We start from the raw sequence: 21,057 nt of genomic DNA, 5'->3' as shown, positions 1-21,057 counted from the left end.
CAATTAATTGTACTGTAAATATATTTATAAATTTTTATATATTTTAAATTTTATTTTTATATAAAATAATAATTAATATATATATATATATATATATATAAATAATAAATATAATTTATTATTTTTAAATCAATACGTTTTAATTTTTTACTATTTTCTAATATGATAAATACAATTTTTATTATATTTATTAATATAATTTATTATTTTTTAGTTTTAAGACGTTTTGATTTCCTACTGCTTTCTACAATAATAAATACAGTTTTTATTATATTTATTAATTTTTTGATTTTCTACTATTTTTTAATATATTATATTTTAATATTATAATATAAATTTTATTATTTTTTATTATTAAAAAATTTATTATATTTTTATTTTAATAATAAATAAAATATTAAATATTTATAAAAATTGAGTTCACTTTTACCATATACTAATAATTTTATAATAAAAAATTATATAAAAAATTTGCACTATCTCATAGTATTATTTATTTATTTGATAATTTTATTGAATCATAACTAATATAATTTAATTACAAATATTTTATATAATGCGAATAACTACATATATATTTTTTTAATTGTGAAATATATTTATACCATAGTTATTGTGAAATCATCCGTATTATTATAAATGAGTGTTGAGTGTTGGCCTAATATAATTGATATACTTAATTGATATTATGATAACACATATGATTCTCCTCCTCTGCTATCGCCATTGCCATGTCATCCACCACTATTTGAAATTTAATAAAATTTATTTTTTTAAGAATATAGTTTATCGAATAAAATTTATTATTATATATTATGATAATAAGTGCTAAAATATTTTTTTTTGTTGTAATTGGATTTGATAGTGTATGAATTTATACTTTGATACAAACTAATGTGAAATTCAGGACCATGTGATTAAAGTTCCGTCACACAAATTAACAAAGAATAAAATAAAGATATCTTCTAAAAGATTACTCTATTACACTTCGAACCAACGAATATAATTAAAAATATAGATAATGGAGCTAAAATTGCTCTACCACACTCCTAACTAACCAGTATAATTAAAAATATAGATAATCAAACGATTTCAGTTTCGAGAACACCACAATAAATTCTTGATAAATTAATTAAGTATAGAGGAGATTTATATTAGAACGCCATAAAATTAAATTTTGATAAGTTACTAAATAATGGAGAAGAATCAAATATTGTTCATAATATCATTTATTTCTCTTATTAGACGGAGTGAATTCATACGAAAAAAAATTATTTTATAAAATAATATCATATAATAATAATATAAAAAATTTTAATATTTACACAATGTAGACAAACGATTAGTTTTTTAATATTATAAGAACTAAATAACGAGTTTTCAATCTTTTAATCTTCCTTAGAATAGCAACACTCGTTATGCCTCTTCCCTCTTAGCTTAATGCCTATTTCCCTTCAATCTTTTAGTAAAATACACACAAAGAAAGAATTAATTTCGTTATTTCCACCTCATAGATTCTATAAGATCACTCTAAGGATGCCTTTAACATCTAGAGATTGTAGATCCGCCATATAAATTTTAGCTATCTGCTCTCAAGTTAGGCAAAATGTAATTAAAAAAAATCATTGCAAAATAAAAAGAAATTGTAAGATGTTTAAGATATGCAAATTAAAAAAGAAGTTTAATAATAATAAAAAAAACCTCTATGATATGCAAATAAAAAAAAAGACAGAAATATAATAATAAAAAAAAATAGAAACATAATAATGACATGAAAAAGAGTTGAGAACTTAATTATCAAAATTCTAGTAGTTTACCAAACTTTAATAATTTTTATTGGTAAAATAAAACTTTAATCATTTTTATTTTTTAAAAGTTTTTTAAAATGAAAAAGAATTATGAAAATTATAGATTAAAAAAATATGGATAAACTCAAAATGGTCCTCATATTAGGTCTATCCATGTATCCAGGATGTCTGGGTCCGTTATTCTTATTATATTAAAAAATAGTAGAAAATAAAAAGTCACAAGCTAATAATGACTAAAAAAATAAAAATTATATTTATTATATTAGAAAGTGGTAAGAAATTTAAAAGTCATGTAATTAAAAAAAATAAATTGTATTTATTATAATAAATATAATATAAAAATTATATTTATTATATTAGTAATTTAAAAAATAATAAATTTTATTTATTACATATATATTAATTATTATTTTATATAAAAATAAAATTATAAATATATTTACATTACGAATCATAAATATATAGTATTAATTATATTATTTATCAATTTCTCATCAATTTATTTTAAAATTTAATTATATATATATATATAAATTTTTTATTTAATAATAGAAATATAATTAAAAAATGTATTATGAATTTAAATATATCATTTATCACATTTTATAATTAAAAAATAGATATATATTAATTTTTTATTATTTAAAAATATAATTAATTTTAAATTTTAGATTTTTTTAATTATAAATTAATATATTATATTAAAATTTATAAAAAATTAAAAACTCACATACTAATAATAAAATAAAATTTAAAAAACTATGTAAGAATAATAATAATAATAAATTATATTTATTACAGACATAATAATTAATAAAATTATTAAATATAAAAATATAATTTTAAAAAAATATATATGTTTAGTGTGCCACACCCAATATAAATATCACTTAACTATATAAATTTAATGATGTGACTTATCAATCTCTAATTTATTTTAAATTATATATATATATTGCGTTCTATCTCTATTTGAGGGTGAATATTGCGTCCGTCGCTGCACAATCTGTGTAAGCTAATTCCAAAAATGCACAAGTCACGTCTTGTGTCACTAACTCCCCAATGATTTTATATCATGTGAGTATTTACATCAAAATTATATTAAAATTTAAATACTGACCAATACATTATTTAATTTTAGATATCAACGTTCCTTGCTCGGTCTTCTTTCCAAATTGAAAAATGCAATTATTGGAATTGGATTAAAACCCACGTAGAGTCATTTGTTTTCTTTTCTTCTTTTTCATGTCTCACGTAAGCCGTGACGTTTGCAAACCTACACTTATTTTGTCTCTTTCTCGTTGGTCCTTTCTTCATTCTTGTTTTGTAGTAATAACATAATTTATTGATTCCTCGAAAATTTATATATGTGATTGACCATGCAACTCCAGGCCACACTCCACCTTCATACACTTGCTAAACTAGCTCGTAAGATTGTGAACACTCAATCTTTATTTTTGAAGGTACCTATTTCTCTCTTCAAATTCCTGTTATCGATGAGGCTATGCATGAATAAACCCATCTTCACGTGTTCATTATATGCATGACTGTACCCATTTCACATGTAATCAATGGCTGAAAAGCTCAGCTAATGGGCTTGCTTGTTGATATCCATTGAAGCTAACTCAGACTAGCTCACTTAATGGACTTGGGTTTCCTTTTCTTGGTCTCCTTTCTCTTCCTTGGTTCTCAATTTTCAATCTTTAATCAAAGCGAGGGGGACTGATTTTTCCCATTTCCTTTCAATTGTGAGTTTGAATTCGTAATGATTAAACTAGAGCCTGCCGGCTACCCATAGGTGCAGCTTTGAGAGAGTAAGCTTAAGTAATTTTCTTTGTATTTGTGAGTAGGCGAGTTCTGAATTTGTAATCTCACATTGCTTCTGTTTCTTGTACGACTGGGTATCATTTGTTTTTCTGTTGTTAGTGGTCTTCTTTGATTGCTGAAACTTGTTAAACAGCAACATCTTGAGAGAAATTGAAATGGGTTTAGTTTGATATTCAAATTAAACAGTTGCCAGCTTGTGAAGCTTAAATTTCTCATCTTTTATCTGAACCAAATGGAGGGTGGTCAGATTTTCCTTCAGTTTATCTTTCAATGTACGGTTAAACTAGGTTGACTTAGCAAATATTAGAATTGAGATTAATTTCTGTTGTTTCAGGCATAGGGGCGAACTTTCTGCTAGGAAACTGTGTCTGCATATAATGTGTCTTCATTTTCTATCCTTTGTAGGTGGTGAAGGATGGCACTGGAGCCATTGGCCTGGTATTGTAGACCAGCCAGAAATGGGGTTTGGGCAAAAGAAGCGGATAGTGCATTTGGTGCTTACACCCCCTGCGCCATTGATTCTCTAGTGATCTGCATTTCTCATTTAGTTCTTTTGGGCTTGTGCTTTTATCGGATATGGCTGATTAAGAAGAATTCAAAAGCTGAAAAGTATTGCCTAAGGACAAATTACTACAATTACATGTTGGCGTTGTTGGCTGGCCTTTGCACAGCTGAACCTCTATTCAGGTTGGTGATGGGTATCTCCATTTTTAACCTGGATGGCCAGATTAGTCTTGCTCCTTTTGAGGTAAGTTTCCTCATTTGTTAATAGTGCTTCTGTCAACTGTTCTTAAGAAATGTTGACTTCCTCTTTTTTAGCAAAACTTGGATCATGTTAAGTTGTCAAATCTGGAAGATGGTTATATCCTATTCTTTGTTGAAAGCAAAAGGACAATTTTGAAAAAATATAGGTCAATAGTCGTATAGACATTTAAACTTTGTTTGAACTCTTTTTTGTGCTCAAACAAGCTCTTTAACTATTGAAATAAATCAAATAACTCCTTTAAGCCTTTAAAATAATTCAAATATATCTTTAGGTCCTTGACATTTTTAAAATAAGAAAAATAAGTCCTTCAACTTTTAGCAATAGATCAAAGTACACTGGACTATGCTTCTAATCCAAATTCAATCACCATCACCAACTTCATTTTGATTGTAAAACTTGATATTGTTCTATTGAGAATAATCTTCTTTATTGATTTATTTAATACTTAAAGGATATACCTGGATCCAAAAAAGTTTCAGGGTTTATATGATTATTGATCTATACTTTAAAAGCAGAAATAGGTCTTTTGCCTTTGCTCAGTAAATTTTAGTATCTGTCCACCATGAGAGAGAGAGAGAGAAATTATACTTCTTCCTTTCTTTTTTTTTTTTTTTTTTTCAATAAACTGAAATTATGCTTCTTATGTCCCAATGGAATAACGTTTGTTTACAAATGTACCAGAGTTTGCGCATTGTTGTCTCAAAATTCTAATCCATTAACCATTTAATCTGTTTTTTGCCCTTTTACTTATGAGCTCATGATTTGATCTCCCAGTATACTTTTTATTAATTATTTCTTATCAGAATACAGGAAAACTGCTTGCTAAAGCAAGGTGATTGATTACCTTTTGAAATGAGCCAAGTAAATTTTTTCCCGGTTCTCTTGCAGATTGTATCCCTGTTCATTGAGGCCTTTGCCTGGTTTTCCATGCTTCTTATGGTTGGTTTGGAAACTAAAATTTATATCCGGCAGTTTCGGTGGTATGTGCGATTTGGAGTTATTTATTTGTTGGTGGGGGAAGCTGCAATGCTTAATATAATCTTTTCTATGAGTGATTACTATAGCAGGTTACTTATTCTTTCACTCTCCAGCTAATAATCCTAGTTATATTTCTCTTTATTTTTTTCCCAAGTAACAGTGAAACCTTGAAAGTTATATGGGCAGTAACTGACTCTTGATACCTCTACTATCTTCTTGTTTTCATTTTTGGCTTCTGGACATAAATATTGTTAATGTGACCATAACTTTATTTTTAGAACATTATTGTACTTTATAATGGAGGATATTTCTTTAGCTTATGTTATTGTTATTAAATTAGTTGAAAATGTGCAGCATTAGTGCTAAATATGTGTCGTGAATTTATGCTTGACCATAAGGAAAATTGGAATTCTGCCGAACTTACCAATTGGGAGTTAGCAAATGTAAATTTATAAAGTGATTTTTGGATGGAGTAAATGTGATAAACTTGTGAGAATATCTAAAGAGAATATTTTATCAGAACTCAAAAACTTGTCCCTTAAATAAGGAAATATTCTGATGCAGGGTAGTGGCTTCTCTTATGTACTTTGCATGAACCTCTTTTTGAACTTTTGTTCAATTATGTAACAGCATGCTTAATAACTCTTTTAATGTTTCTTTTTTAATGCATATCAGGTTTCTAGAATGAAGATCATTCTTTTCTTTTTCTTTTTGTAAAAGATAATAAATAGAATTAAAGTGATGTGAACTTATTAAATAAACATTTGCATAATATGTTAAAGTGGCTTTTAGAATTAAAGATCAGGAATTTCTAGAAATGACTTGTTTTATGGATAAGTTATATTACATCTGTGCAACTAACTTTAAACATTATGAGGAAGATTCTAGTTCTTGATATATAAACCTCAAAAACATTTATATACAGTGTATGTATGAACTTCAAGATGAAGTTGGATTAGTTCAATTAGATATTTTATGGTTATTCTAGAAATGTTTGCGTTTTTGCATTTGTAGAATTATATTGCGGGAGTTCAAAATCTTTTAATCCGCACTGGGTGGAAATACTAATAATTCTATGTCTACTATGCAGATTTGTATTGTATACGCACATCAGTGCTGTTTTCTGCCAGGTTTGTCTCCTTTTATTTTTCTTCCCTGTCCTTTTAGAGTCCTCCATATGAATATGATAGCAACACCTCATAGGAAAATAATAGTAACATGGGACAATGTGGAATTTTGTCTATAACAAATCGTTGCTGATCTTAGAATGCCAAGTTGTGCATAGAATGATCTGAAAGTTTAACCTTAGGTTTTGCTTTGTTTTTCTTTTCTTTTTTATTAATTTTTTCAAAACCATTTTCAGCCATGTCAATTATATTAGGGTTCATCACCATTTTTGTGGTGTAGGTTTTGTTCGGTCTTCTTCTTCTTGTTTACATTCCCAATTTGGATCCTTATCCGGGCTACACCATTCTGCAACCTGACTGTCCTGAAAATGGTGAATATGAAGTGCTTCCTGGAGCAGAGCAAACATGTCCTGAGAGGCATGTCAACTTACTTTCCAGTAAGTAGATATTAAGTTCAACGTGCCCAATGACAAGAGTTCTTGACTTCTCAATTTATTGTTTTAGACAATAGAAAAGCTGTGCACCAGCTAGAGATCTAACTCATGGTACTAAGGATAACTAAGTAAATAAGTTGCAAATTTCTAAACTGCTTACTGATTATATTGGTTTATCACCCTTTGGTAGGAATATATTTTGGATGGATGACTCCACTCATGCAGCAAGGCTACAGAAAACCTATCACTGAAAATGATGTTTGGAAGTTGGACACATGGGATCAGACTGAGACATTGATTAAAAAGTTTGCCCCATATTTCTTCTCTTGAGTATCCTTCTGGTCAAACCTGTGTCACTGTTGTGGGAGTTCTCTAACTATTTTAACTTTCACAGTTTCCAAAAATGTTGGGTTGAAGAATCTCAAAAGCCAAAGCCAAGGCTTTTAAGAGCATTGAACAATAGTCTTGGAAAAAGGTAATTGTTCTCTCATGTTGTTTCATTTCTTTTCTAATTCTAGTAAAATGTCAAGTAATACAAAAGAATGGCTAGAGATATGGCCTGTACTGATGTCTTTTTCTTTGTTTTCATGCATATGTTTTCTGCAGGTTTTGGTTGGGAGGGGTTTTTAAGGTAATAGTCTGATCCTGCTTAATTTGTCCATAGACGTTGGTTTTGTTTAACTTGTTTAAGGGCGCGATTTAGAAGCAGGATGGTCTTAGATGCATCTCTTTTTTCTGCCCCCACAAGTTCCATTAACTGGTCATTGTAACTAGTTGAGTAAGCTTTGTGCCAATGGTATTATTCACAGAGTTTAAGTTCTACTTTTGAACTTCTTGTAGATTGGAAATGATCTTTCTCAGTTTGTGGGACCTGTTTTGCTGAACCATCTCTTAAAGGTTTGTTCCTCTCGGCAAAGCCTCACTAATTGAATGATGTGCCTCATTTTTATTGCATTTCCTTTTTTCCAAGTTTGATTTGATATGAAACACCACTCAGATTTTATTCCATGTACTCACTGAAAGACATAATTCTTTTGTTACATATTGCAGTCAATGCAAAGAGGTGATCCAGCCTGGATTGGCTATGTTTATGCTTTCTCAATTTTACTTGGAGTGGTAAGGATCATATTTCATGTTTTCTTATCTGGAATTTCAGATTTCATATTGTTTTTTTTTCCTTTCCCCTAGCATACTGAATGTGTCTTGCTTTGATAATAAACAAGGATTCAAACACACGGTTCTTTTCTTCTTTCAATCTTCAAAATATTGCATATATTTGGTTATATGTTCTTTTGGACTGTATCTATTAGGCACAAATAGAGGTTTCTATTTTGATTAATCTCACTAGAAAGGGTATATGATAGACTTTTGGTACTCACAAGAGGTATAATAATATTTGCAATAGCAAATTTGGTTATTTTCACCTGAAAAGAGTATATGATTTGAAACAAACTTAGTTTTAAATTCAAGGTTCTTCAAAAAATTCTTCTAGGGACATGAAGAAATATGCACATGTGAAGATTTAAATGGTAAAAGGACGACGGCATGGATTTAGTTTGTAAAAGTAATATTAAGCAATTCTCTAAGTTCCTGAGCCAAATCTTGTTTTATACTGTTCTTTTATATGGTGACCCTCCTCCTCTTATTCTCATACATTTCTTTTTGCTTAGTAAATTTTATCATGCTATGGTATATTTTTTCTGTTTTGGTCCTCAAATGCCTGCATTCACTTATATTTTCTTTGCCCTTGGTATGGATGGCTTGTGAAATATTTTAATTGACTAGTTAATTTTCCTTGGCCCAGTCAATAGGTGTGCTCTGTGAATCTCAATACTTTCAGAATGTTATGCGTGTTGGTTTTCGGCTGAGATCAACTTTGGTAAGATCATTGTTCTGCATTAGCAATTTTGGACATATATGGAGCTGCTTTTGATCTATCTCATTCAGCGTCATTTGACTTCTGAAATTGGACAGATGTCTGATTTCGATTCTAGTTTTGGGTAATAAATGAATGAGGTTTTTTGTGTGAGATGCCTTCTTCATAGCAGATTGCTTTTTAATTGCAGGTGGCTGCCATATTTCGTAAATCCTTGAGACTAACTCATGAAAGCCGCAAGAACTTTCCATCTGGAAAAATAACAAATATGATCACTACAGATGCCAATGCACTTCAAGTATGCTTTCTCAACGGCCACTGAAATTGCATAAATTCTGCAACAAATAGAATAAATTGCATTCAAAATAAGCAAAAGGAGACATGACAGCCAGACAATATTCTAACATCACTTGTAAATGTGAAATATAAAAAGCAACTGAGCTAAAATTAATCATATCACTATTCCAACATCACTTATAAATGTGACATATAAAATTAATCAAAATTAAGGGAAACATACACACACGCTATATATAATATATAACTGGTGGTTGGATATTAGAGGAGAGTAGTGTTGTCTCCGTTAGTAAATTTTTAAAAGAATCAGGTGCAACTCCTTCACTTGTCATTTTATCCTCATCTAGAAGTCATGAACCAGTAAACAAAATTTTGCATTTGTTTGTCCATTTTTATTTTGTTTTCTGAGGCTATCATAATTTTTTTCCTTTTGCATCATTCAGCAAATATGCCAACAACTACATGGTTTATGGTCGGCCCCATTTCGCATCACCTTGTCTATGGTTCTCCTCTACCAGCAACTAGGTGTTGCTTCACTTCTTGGATCACTAATCCTTGTTCTCATGGTCCCCGTACAGGTTAGAAGCGTTCTGCTCTCTGTTACTATAAATTTATAGTGTCTCAATTTCTTATTGTGTAATATTTTTGTTAATTATTCAATATTCTTCTGTTTATTTATACACATACACATTCAATATTCAAGTTTCTCTGTTGATTTCGACGAGTCAGTTTGGAGAAAAAGAGTTCATTATTATAATTATATTTTGGTACTTTGGCCTCAACATTAAATGTTTTACTTTGCCACTTATTACGCAATGAGGACGGTAGCTTTTGAATCCATCCATTTACATATAGAAAATGGGAAAAATTGTCTTCATGGTGAAAAGAAATAAATAATAGTCTATCAGATAATTACAATTTACTGATGAATCAACAAACAGTAGTTTATTTTTTAGGGTACTTCTAATCTGTAGCTTACATGTATACTTTTGTAAATGGATCCTCTTTGACCTAGTAATTGCCTGGTTGCATGCTTGGAAAAGCAATTATGCCTCAATAGTGCTTTTTAGTTAACTGCCTAGTTTGAGATGCCTCAAACTACTTGATCATATTATCTCTTTCTTAATTGACCTTTCCTTAAGTATTTCTTATATGAATTCTCTTATTTCTTCTTAAAATTTTGTGATAACAGACATTCGTGATAAGCAAAATGAGAAAACTAACTAAAGAAGGACTGCAGAGAACTGACAAGAGAGTCAGCCTCATGAATGAAATCTTGGCTGCCATGGACACTGTGAAGTATGTATGAGTTTGAATAGTGTCACCCTTAAATTCCTCATAATTTTACATACTCACACATTAACAATGATTTTTCTGACACTACTTAAAATTTGTTTCAGATGTTATGCATGGGAGAAGAGTTTCCAGTCCAAAGTTCAAAGTATACGCAATGATGAGCTGTCATGGTTCCGCAATGCGCAATTACTATCTGCTGTATGGTGGAAAACATAATCTCTGAATTTGCTTTCTGTTATCCATTTGAAGGATGCCAAGAGCAGTATGATTTTATCATTAGCTAGTTAAAATTATAGTCAGTTGTCAAAAAATGCTACTGTGATTAAGTGAAGTCTGTTTCCAAATCGCAACTGAAGGATGGATGGAAGTAGACGATTAGCTATGGAGGCATGTATGCCTAATATTGTTAACTCAAATGTTTTGTAGAGAATGCTAACTTGCTGATTGCATAGACAGCTGCATAACTTAACAATAAATAAGTAGTTGCATAGACAGTTAAAAGCTATCATGAAACACTGCTCCTTCTCAATAAAAAAAAAGAAAAGAAAAGAAAAGAAAAGAATGACATTTAGGCTATCATTTTCCAGTTCCTCTCATGTTTCTTATATTTATAAGTAAATTTAGGTGTACAAAATTAAAATGATGCTCACCAAATTTACAATATCTATCAGAATCGTATATCAATTAAAGGATCTGTTTGCATTATTGATTAAAGTGTCCTGCATATGTGTTGTATATACTGCTAACTGATGTATGTCAAATTGTCATACAGCAACTGACTAACTAGCTGCTTTTGGTTGCAGTTCAACAGTTTCATACTGAACAGTATCCCAGTTGTTGTGACATTGGTTTCATTTGGGACATTCACTTTGCTTGGTGGAGATTTGACACCTGCAAGGGCATTCACATCACTTTCTTTATTTCAAGTGTTACGATTTCCACTTAACATGCTTCCCAACTTGCTAAGTCAGGTTTGTCAATTTTCTCCGATTCACTATTTATGCGTTGTTTACACAGTGCACCCTATATCAAATTATCAATTCCTTGAAGTGTTTGGACTAAGAATAAAACTTCACATGAGCATACTGGCTGTTAAACAAAACAGAAAAACCAAGTTGTCTTCTGTTGGAGCATTGTATCTAGATGCAAAACTAAAAGAAATTAAAACTCAAGCTATCTGAGATATTTTGAGAAACATCATAAGTAGAAGTTTTTATGATTCACAGCAACACACTCTTTCACTTTCTAAAAGTTTTCTATATCCTTTATTTTATACCGAAGATGGCAAGAGGCAAACAATTATTTTTTTGTATAAGAGTGCATGCATAATTTTATTGTATACTTGTATTCTAATCAATACATGAACACATATTTTTACAGGAATCTTTTGCCTTGTCATGTACTTAAAACAATATTTGTGTTCCTTGTGGTCTTGGGCTTTCCTTGTAACACAAGGTTACTCAAATAGTTTGTCAGTCCATAATCATCTATTAATAAAATATTGATAGGTTGTAAATGCAAATATTTCTTTGCAACGCCTAGAGGAACTATTTTTAGCTGAGGAGAGAATTCTAGTACCAAATCCACCTCTTGAGCCAGGACTTCCAGCCATCTCAATAAAGGATGGATGCTTTTCATGGGATTCAAAGGTTAACTTCTAAAGCTTCTCTTTTTGCATTTGTTTTTTCTGATGAATTACGTAGGCATAGTTCTGTTATTAAGTTTATTTCTTCTCTTGAGGAATAGGCTTTGTTATTAATTTGCACTTCTAATTTTTATTACATATCGGATTAATGCAAATGTTGACTACCATTTAAAGATACAATGTACATCATTCATCCAAGGAGAAAGTGAAACACGACACTAGTTGCCATGTGCTCAAGATGTTTGAAAGTTAAGTGGCTTCAGCCTCAGGGAATTTGAATGCACCCCTAATTTTTCTCATTTGATAAGAAATTTGGCTAGCAAACTATTTCCTTGGAGATAGCAAAAGCATTAAAAACTTTCAAAATCCTAGGTATGCAATGGTTCATGCTTTGGGTAAATGGACTATAATACTAATTAACAAATTGATATTTAAGGTGCTATGCATAAACATTTTTATAGAAATTTGATTAGGTTCAATGTACTTTATGATGTCAAAAATGTGTTTTTTTCCGTATGGGATATATATATCTCAAAACTCTGCCTTTTCCAGGCTGAGAAGCCTACATTGTCAAATATCAATTTGGATATACCAGTTGGGAGCTTAGTTGCAATTGTTGGTGGGACCGGAGAAGGAAAGACATCACTCATATCAGCAATGCTTGGGGAGCTGCCTTCTTTGGCAAACACCAGTGTCATTGTTAGAGGAACTGTAGCCTATGTTCCTCAAGTTTCATGGATCTTCAATGCAACTGTGAGTTGAGTCCACTTCTATGTTTCAATTTTGATCTCTTTTCTACCAGTGTTGCTCTGCAACTTTATTGTTATTCTAATGATTCTCAATTACAATTGTGTCTATTTCTGATCTAGAAATTCATTCTCACAGGTGCGTGACAACATACTATTTGGATCTGAGTTTCAACCCACAAGATATTGGCAAGCTATTGATGTAACAGCATTACATCATGATCTTGACTTACTTCCAGTTAAGTGGATTCGTGTATTTGTGTTACCGTCATAGTTTTTATTCAATTTGGGTTATCTCCTTGACTATCACCTCATAATTGCTTTGTAGGGCCGTGACCTCACAGAGATAGGTGAAAGAGGTGTCAACATTAGTGGTGGGCAAAAGCAAAGAGTTTCCATGGCTAGGGCTGTCTACTCAAATTCAGATGTATACATATTTGATGACCCTTTAAGTGCTCTAGATGCTCATGTTGGTCGGAAGGTATTAGATCATCCTAAAATTTGTAAGCTCATCTCAGGTTTATCTTGATGAGCAATGTTGTTTTTGCTACATTCTGTGGTGGCCTTTACATTATTCAGGATTATGAGCATAATGATTCAATATGATGACTGTTGATCTGAAAGAGATTTCTTTTGTTTAATAATTTTTTCAAGTCAACAGACTCAAAACTGGTTCACCATCTTGGCTTTCGAAGTAAAATCTTTTGAAAGCTTAGGACCGGTCTAACCTCAATTTATTTCCAGGTTTTTAACAGCTGTATCAAGGAAGCATTGCGAGGAAAAACTAGAGTCCTTGTTACGAACCAGCTACATTTTCTTCCACAGGTGGATAGGATTATTCTGGTCAGTGAGGGTACAATTAAAGAGGAAGGAACCTTTGAGGAACTCTCTAAGAGTGGCAAGTTGTTCCAAAAGTTGATGGAAAATGCTGGGAAAATGGAAGAAATGGAACAAGCAGCAGAAGGAAAAGAAGACAGCACACGTCTTGACCTGAAAAATTCACAACCAGCAACTGATGAGCTGAATGAATTTTCACAAAATGGAGGATACACAAAAAAAGGGAAAGGAAGGAAGTCTGTGCTTGTCAAGCAAGAAGAAAGAGAAACAGGTGTTGTAAGTTGGAAGGTTTTGATGAGGTAATCTAGGACATTATTTTCAGGCTCATGCTTTATAAAATAATTCTACACTTTTTACTATTCCTTTCTGTGGTTGTCTTGGTGAGGGAGAAGGCGGAGTTTTAGAGGAAGGGCTTAACTATTGAACATGTGACCTCTTCCAAAAGTACCTCTAGGTGCCTAGGGCCACAAATGTTTCCTCGTGACACCATAGAATAAAGACCCTCTGTGTAACTTATCTTACAAATGTTTATATGTGCTCTGACATCGCCATTTTTAGCTTATTGCCAAAACTGTCTCCATTTGGTCAAAAGAATGGGTTTTTTCATATGCATATTTATTTATCAGACTTAGTGTCTTTGTTGCTCCAGTAACATGGTCAGGAAATTTAGTGGACAATGTCGGTGTAACTGTTCAAGTGGAACTCGAGATGAAACTAATTTAATAGCATGGTTATTAGCAATGACCATTACTTGTTTTTACACTCATTAGTCACAAACATGAAACTCTACAAGAGCTACCCAAATGTTAAATATATGCATTTCATGTGCACATACAAGTAACATGTGTTTTTAAATGTTTTGTCTTGGAGAATTCCATCATGCAAGATCCCTTCATTTTTTTTAGTGTGCATGAATATTTTGGTGGCTTTTTTTTTTGGAAACGGGGTAAGTTATCTCTGTTGCTTTGCTTTCTTCATTTTGTTTGGAACCAAATTACCAATGTCAAGATATTGTTAATCTAGTTTCATTTTTCTTTTGCGATACAAATGTAATTAATGAAGGTTTTTTTATTATGAACTGGCTGACATCAACACTTCAATGTCTTTCTGTGGATCAGCTGTTGGTCAGAAGACATAAAATAAATAATTTGACCTGATCCTTAAATTTATTTATGGCCTTCAAGGAGCCGTATGAGGTGTCTTCTGTGCCTCAAGTAGTGACTACTTTACAATACCTCGCCCCTTAATTGCGGTTGATTAAATGAAGTTTGGTAAAAACCCCGCCTTCCTTAAATAGAAATCTGGAACTTCTTTTCCATATTCCTGTTTTCTTGTCTTTCACTTCCCCACAATTTGCACTTTCTAGAAGAGCCTTATCCTTGCCTTCTTCTGTGGATAAATATCACCTTTTCATTTATGGAGCTAATAAGATGCTGCATTAATCTCTTATCCTAGATTCAGAATGCATTAATTTGTCAGATTCTATGCATATTTATGCATTTATTTGTACATTTTCAGGTATAATAATTCATTAGGAGGAACGTGGGTGGTTATGATATTATTTGTATTCTATTTATCAACTGAAGTTCTTCGAGTTTCAAGTAGTTCATGGCTAAGCTTTTGGACAGATCAAAGCACTACAGAAGGTTACAGGCCAGGATTCTACATTTTCGTTTATGCACTTCTATCACTTGGTCAGGTATGTCTACTGTTGGTTTATATTATGATCTTCATTTGCTCCTATGCCAAGTTTTCAACCTTATGCATAGTCATTCAAAGAACTTGAGGTCTTTTTTCCTATGATTTAGAAGAATAATTTAATCTATATGATTATGTTATACCAAAAGAATGAGTTACATGAAAAATGCCTTGACACGGTGACAATTGTCTTGCCATCTTTGTTTGGAATGGGGTGTCATTTTTTTAGGTTTCTACAGAAAAAAGAAGCTAAATTCATTATTTTGTTTTTACCCTTACAATAGTCATAGAATAAATGTAGAATCAAGGAAAAACAAAAACAAGGGAATAAAGTAAGAATGAGCATTTTCTTCAGATTTTAAAGGTTTGCTCTATATTTCTGTTTCAGGTAACAGTGACACTGCTAAACTCTTTTTGGTTGATCAGTTCAAGTCTTCGTGCAGCCAAAAGACTGCATGATTCCATGCTAGATTCAATCCTACGAGCTCCTATGCTATTCTTCCACACTAACCCAACAGGAAGGATAATCAATAGGTTTGCCAAAGATCTAGGTGAAATAGATCGCAATGTTGCCGGTTTTGCAAATATGTTTCTGAACCAAGTCTGGCAGCTGCTTTCCACATTCGTGCTGATTGGCATCGTGAGCACAATATCCCTGTGGGCGATAATGCCACTTCTCATCTTATTTTATGCAGCCTATCTATACTACCAGGTATACCAAGTAATACAAACATAATGTGTACATCAGATTGATATTCACTTTGCAGCGTTCATTTATTTGGTTTCTGTTCTTTTGCTCGTTAACATGTCACAAGTCATCTCACCTAATTCAGCCTTTTGTGTTTCTAGTTTCTCTCTGCAGAAATTATAAATAAGCTGACTTGGCTCTTAAGAAATTTGAAGCTGTCAATTCCTAGGATTTCACTTAAGAAAAGACACAATCATACACACTCGTATAGATTATAACTTTCCGTATGGATTACCGTACTTATATTGGCAATTAAATGGATGATAGACCACTGCAGTGGACGTAGGATGTCCTTCTGAAACTCAATGTTGAACGGTGTTGATTGAACACCATATCCTGACAACATAGACACAATCATGCAGATTGTTCTATTTATAATACACTTTAACTTTCTCTTTTTAGTTTATGTTAAAGAATCACAAAAGGATTGAATTTATGTTCAACATAATTGATATAGACTCAACTGAGAGCAGTTATTGAGGAGGGAGGAAGACAGAGAGAGAAAATAGTTTGTCTGCTTTCTTAATCTTATTAAATTTTACTTCCCTGCAATCAGTTTCTATAAGCATCTATTTCCATGACATGGAATAATCTAATGTTTTTAATATATTGACACTAAGTCTTTGCTCAAGTACAAGCATTAGTTATGATCATGTATGTTGTACAGACTACGTCTCGTGAAGTGAAACGTTTGGATTCCATCACTAGATCTCCGGTTTATGCACAATTTGGAGAAGCATTAAATGGCTTATCGAGTATCCGTGCATACAAAGCATATGATCGAATGGCCAACATCAGTGGGAAGTCTATGGACAATAACATCAGATTCACACTTGTGAATATCAGTTCAAATCGTTGGCTCACCATAAGATTGGAATCATTAGGAGGGATAATGATTTGGTTGACTGCAACATTTGCAGTATTGCAGAATAGCAGAACAGATAACCAGGTGGCCTTTGCATCTACTATGGGTCTACTTCTCAGTTACACCCTGAATATTACCAATCTATTGAGTGGTGTTCTTAGACAAGCAAGTCGCGCAGAAAATAGTTTCAATTCCGTTGAGCGTGTTGGGACTTATATAGACTTGCCTTCTGAAGCACCAACTATAATTGAGAGTAATCGTCCTCCATCAGCATGGCCTGCTTCAGGATCAATTAAGTTTAGGGATATTGTTTTGCGTTATAGACCTGAACTTCCTCCAGTCTTGCATGGATTGTCCTTCGCAGTTTCACCAAGTGAGAAGCTAGGAATAGTGGGAAGAACTGGAGCAGGGAAATCTAGCATGTTCAATGCATTGTTCCGGATTGTCGAACTGGAAAGAGGAGAAATCATCATTGATGGATGTGATGTTTCTAAGTTTGGACTGACAGATTTGAGGAAAGCCCTTAGTATCATACCACAATCTCCAGTTCTTTTTTCAGGTACTTTGACAAATTCATAACTAGATTTTCTTGTTTTAGCTTCCACTAGCACTTTTTGCAGTCTGTTGGTTTTGGGGAGGATAGGAAAACAAAAATTATGATTGAGACTGAACTGTCTTATAATTTTATATAGCAAAATATAACTGAAAAATCTAAAAGATCATAAACAATCTTAATCTTAACTTAAAATCATAACAAATCAAAACAATAATTTAAATTTGAATTATTTGATTTAGCAAATCTTTCAATAATATCAATTTGCAGTAAAGTTTACTGATACATTGCCTCACAGATTAATCCTGATTTTAATCCACTATTGTCTTCCACCTGAAAACTCGCTTATAACAAACAAATAATTTGTAAGCATAGGTTCTTAATCCACTTTCAGCTAGTCATTATGAGTGAAATTTACCATGCTTCTTGTTTTGGATTAACTATAAAGATGCAGGCAACTTCTAATTATTTTTATTTTTTCTAGGAACTGTGAGGTTTAATCTTGATCCATTTAGCGAACACAATGATGCGGACTTGTGGGAGGCTTTAGAGAGGGCACATCTAAAGGAAGTCATCAGGAAGAATCCTTTTGGTCTAGATGCTGAGGTACGAACCTCAACTATATTAATATAGCTAGCATGGTTGTTAAACCTGAACTGGACCAGCAAGATGGACTGATTTAATCCAGAACTGGAATGTGGTCCAGTCCGGTTTAACCAGAATCTATTCCAGTCCGGTTTAACTTATAAATACTCAATTTCAGTGAACCGGCACTATTTCGTTTATTAAATTATATTATATCAATAAAAAATAATTAATAACCACTAACCAAAAACTATTACTTTTTGTTAAAGAAAAATGAAAAAAAAAATAAAAACTTTAATTTCACTCACTTACAATTTAAATAATTAATAATGTTAATAATTTATTTTTTCAATATGCTATGTTGAATTATTAAATTATTTTATATTTTATCTTTTATACAATAAAAACTTCATAAAATTTTTCACTTTTTCGTATGTTATATAATTTTAAATCCTAGTTCTACTTCAGTTCAACCTTAAACTTTAACTTTCGGCTTTTTACCATTTCAGTGACTAAGCGGATTAGGGGCGATCAGTATTCAGTTCAAACCCAAAAAATCGATCGAACTCAATTAATTTAAAAATTCGATTTGATTTTTTATTCATTTTGGTTCAGTTTTTAATTTCAAAAATTTTGATTATTTTGGTTCGGTTCGATTTTGATCAGAAAAAAATTAAAAAATCAAATCGAACCGATTAGTGATAATAGTATATTATTTTCAATAATATTGAGAAATTAAATCATGTTAAAATTAAAATATTTCAATTAAATTTTAAAAATAAAATATAAAAAATAAAAAATTTATTAAAAATTCAAACTAAATCGAATCAGACTGGTTCGATTCGATTCAATTTTTGACCAAAATCAATTCGATTTGATTTTTATAAATACCAAAATTTTGGTTTTCAATTTATTCAGTTCAGTTCGGTTCAAAACCAAACCCACCGAATGCTCACCCCCTACGGGGTTTGAAAACCTTGGTGGTTACCTTGTTCAAGTGGAAATTCAATCAACATATATGGCTTAAGCAATTCATACATGAAAACAATTATACAATTGCATGCCAAAGACTAATGTCATAGAGGAAAAAACAAAAAGGAATCAATATGTGCACACTGCAAAGTCTTCTGTTTGAATTTGGACAGTTTTGTATAAAAACCATTATGCTTAAATAGTCGATTCTTGTACCAAGGTTGCTGAGGGAGGGGAGAATTTCAGCGTCGGACAGAGGCAACTATTAAGTCTTGCACGAGCATTGCTACGTAGGTCAAAGATTCTTGTTCTTGATGAAGCAACTGCTGCTGTTGATGTCAGAACTGATGCTCTTATACAGAAAACCATAAGAGAAGAATTTAAATCCTGCACAATGCTTGTTATCGCACATAGACTAAACACCATAATTGATTGTGACAGAATTCTAGTGCTTGATGCTGGTCAGGTATGCCTCAAATAGATTGTTCGTCTTGAAAATGTTCCTGTTTCCTACTTGCCTTGACCAAGTTTATTTAAAATAGAATCTTTAGAATCGATTTTTTTTCGTGTGCATTTTATCTTTGTTCTTAATACTTTTGGATTTCCTAGATTACTTACAGAAGCATTTACTTAGCGTATATGTTAATAATTTTCAACTTTTGCTTTCAGGTTTTGGAACATGCTACTCCAGAGGAGCTGCTACAAAATGAAGGAAGTGCATTCTCTAGGATGGTTCAAAGTACAGGACCTGCAAATGCTCAGTATTTACGTAGCTTAGTATTTGAGGCGAAAGAAAAGTTAAATGGAGAAGTAATCAACAGACTGAACCACCAGAGAAGATGGGTAGCCTCGTCAAGATGGGCTGCTGCTGCCCAGTTTGCCCTTGCAGTCAGCCTATCGCAGAATGATCTTCAAAGTTTAGTTAGTGCAGAAGAGAACAATATACTCAATAAAACAAAAGATGCAGTGATAACATTGCAGCAAGTCCTGGAGGGAAAGCACAATGAAGAAATAGATGATACGCTACAACAATACCAAGTACCCAGAGAAAGATGGTGGTTGTCCTTGCACAGAATAATTGAAGGTAAACATAGCATGCAAATACATGTAAACAAACATGTGCATATTCGTTACATTCTTTTCCTTTTCGACTGTGTCATGTCTCCTGGAAGTTACTTTTGTTATTTGCTTCATCACAGCACCATGGAAAGGCACATTTCGTGAAAAATTTTGCCTGCTCTTTCTGATCCAAATCTTATTTCCTATTTCAGGTCTCAGTATTATGAGCCGGTTGGCCTACAACAGGCTGCAGGAGTTAGAATTTGACCATGAAAATGAATCCCTTGATTGGGACAATATTGGAAGTTAGGGAACAATGGAAAACATCAAGCAAATGCTGGATAAGGTGAAAAGTTGGAAGTGTAGATAAGATGAAACAATTGAAAGTAGAGAATAGATCTTGGAATTTAGTTTGCAGGTATACTCATTTGCATGTAGTAATCTGATTTTTATAGTTAGGAGACAGTTTAGGAATGTAGCTTCAATTATGTTATTTGCAGAGGGAATAATATGATGAAGAATCATTCTGATCATCCAATATAATCAATTAGAGTTGATAAATAATAGCTTTTTTTTCATGTTACAACACTAGGTTCGACTGGATTATCAACGAAGAAGATCCCCGAAATATATCTGTTGGTAAATATTAACGGATTTTTAACCAATGTAACATAACGCATTTCAGATTTGTGTGATGATTTCCAACTGTTTGCAATGCATCAGTCGGTTCAACAACTCAACCAGAATATGCAAGAGTTTGTATCTATTTTGATGGACCAATGGACCATCACTTCGGTATAAAAATGACCTTTCATATGTAATATGCCCTTGATAATTTTCAGTATAAGCAAACGAAGCCTCAAGAGATAGTTTTTTGAGACTAATCTTCTTCAAGGTTAAGAAATTTTGAGTTCAAACTCCCCTGTCAGAGAGAATGATA

General features: G+C 31.9%; 1 protein-coding gene across 2 annotated transcripts; it reads left to right on the top strand.

The window, feature by feature from the left end:
• Positions 1-3,146: 3,146 nt before the first annotated feature.
• On the top strand, positions 3,147-20,705 carry LOC110617307 (ABC transporter C family member 12). Of its 2 annotated transcripts, none has more exons than XM_021760024.2 (28): positions 3,147-3,271; positions 4,041-4,383; positions 5,290-5,468; positions 6,470-6,509; positions 6,787-6,943; positions 7,131-7,245; positions 7,335-7,415; positions 7,547-7,571; positions 7,781-7,837; positions 7,991-8,056; positions 8,745-8,819; positions 9,007-9,114; positions 9,557-9,691; positions 10,306-10,412; positions 10,514-10,607; positions 11,213-11,380; positions 11,918-12,058; positions 12,607-12,807; positions 12,940-13,038; positions 13,129-13,281; positions 13,545-13,936; positions 15,156-15,336; positions 15,724-16,047; positions 16,751-17,507; positions 17,986-18,107; positions 19,279-19,524; positions 19,728-20,142; positions 20,330-20,705. In XM_021760024.2, the coding sequence occupies exons 2-28, from the start codon at positions 4,051-4,053 to the stop codon at positions 20,425-20,427; spliced, it is 4,869 nt and encodes a 1,622-aa protein (XP_021615716.1). In that variant the 5' UTR covers positions 3,147-3,271; positions 4,041-4,050; the 3' UTR covers positions 20,428-20,705. The 2 variants fall into 2 exon arrangements, with proteins under 2 accessions (XP_021615716.1, XP_021615717.1); XM_021760025.2 differs by lacking the exon at positions 3,147-3,271 and adding an exon at positions 3,282-3,622.
• Positions 20,706-21,057: the final 352 nt, after the last annotated feature.

Source organism: Manihot esculenta, chromosome 6, assembly GCF_001659605.2.
Source record: "Manihot esculenta cultivar AM560-2 chromosome 6, M.esculenta_v8, whole genome shotgun sequence".
In the NCBI taxonomy this organism is placed as follows: Eukaryota; Viridiplantae; Streptophyta; class Magnoliopsida; order Malpighiales; family Euphorbiaceae; genus Manihot; species Manihot esculenta.
The sequence above is the reverse complement of the archived record's forward strand: the minus strand, read 5'-3'. Positions and strand labels throughout refer to the sequence as shown.

Coding starts and splice junctions, on each gene's coding strand:
- LOC110617307 (XM_021760024.2), top strand. CDS start 4,051: ATGGCACTGGAGCCATTGGCCTGGTATTGTAGACCAGCCAGAAATGGG. Junction 4,384..5,289: donor TTAGTCTTGCTCCTTTTGAG/GTAAGTTTCCTC, acceptor GTTCTCTTGCAG/ATTGTATCCCTGTTCATTGA. Junction 10,413..10,513: donor GCTGCCATGGACACTGTGAA/GTATGTATGAGT, acceptor AATTTGTTTCAG/ATGTTATGCATGGGAGAAGA.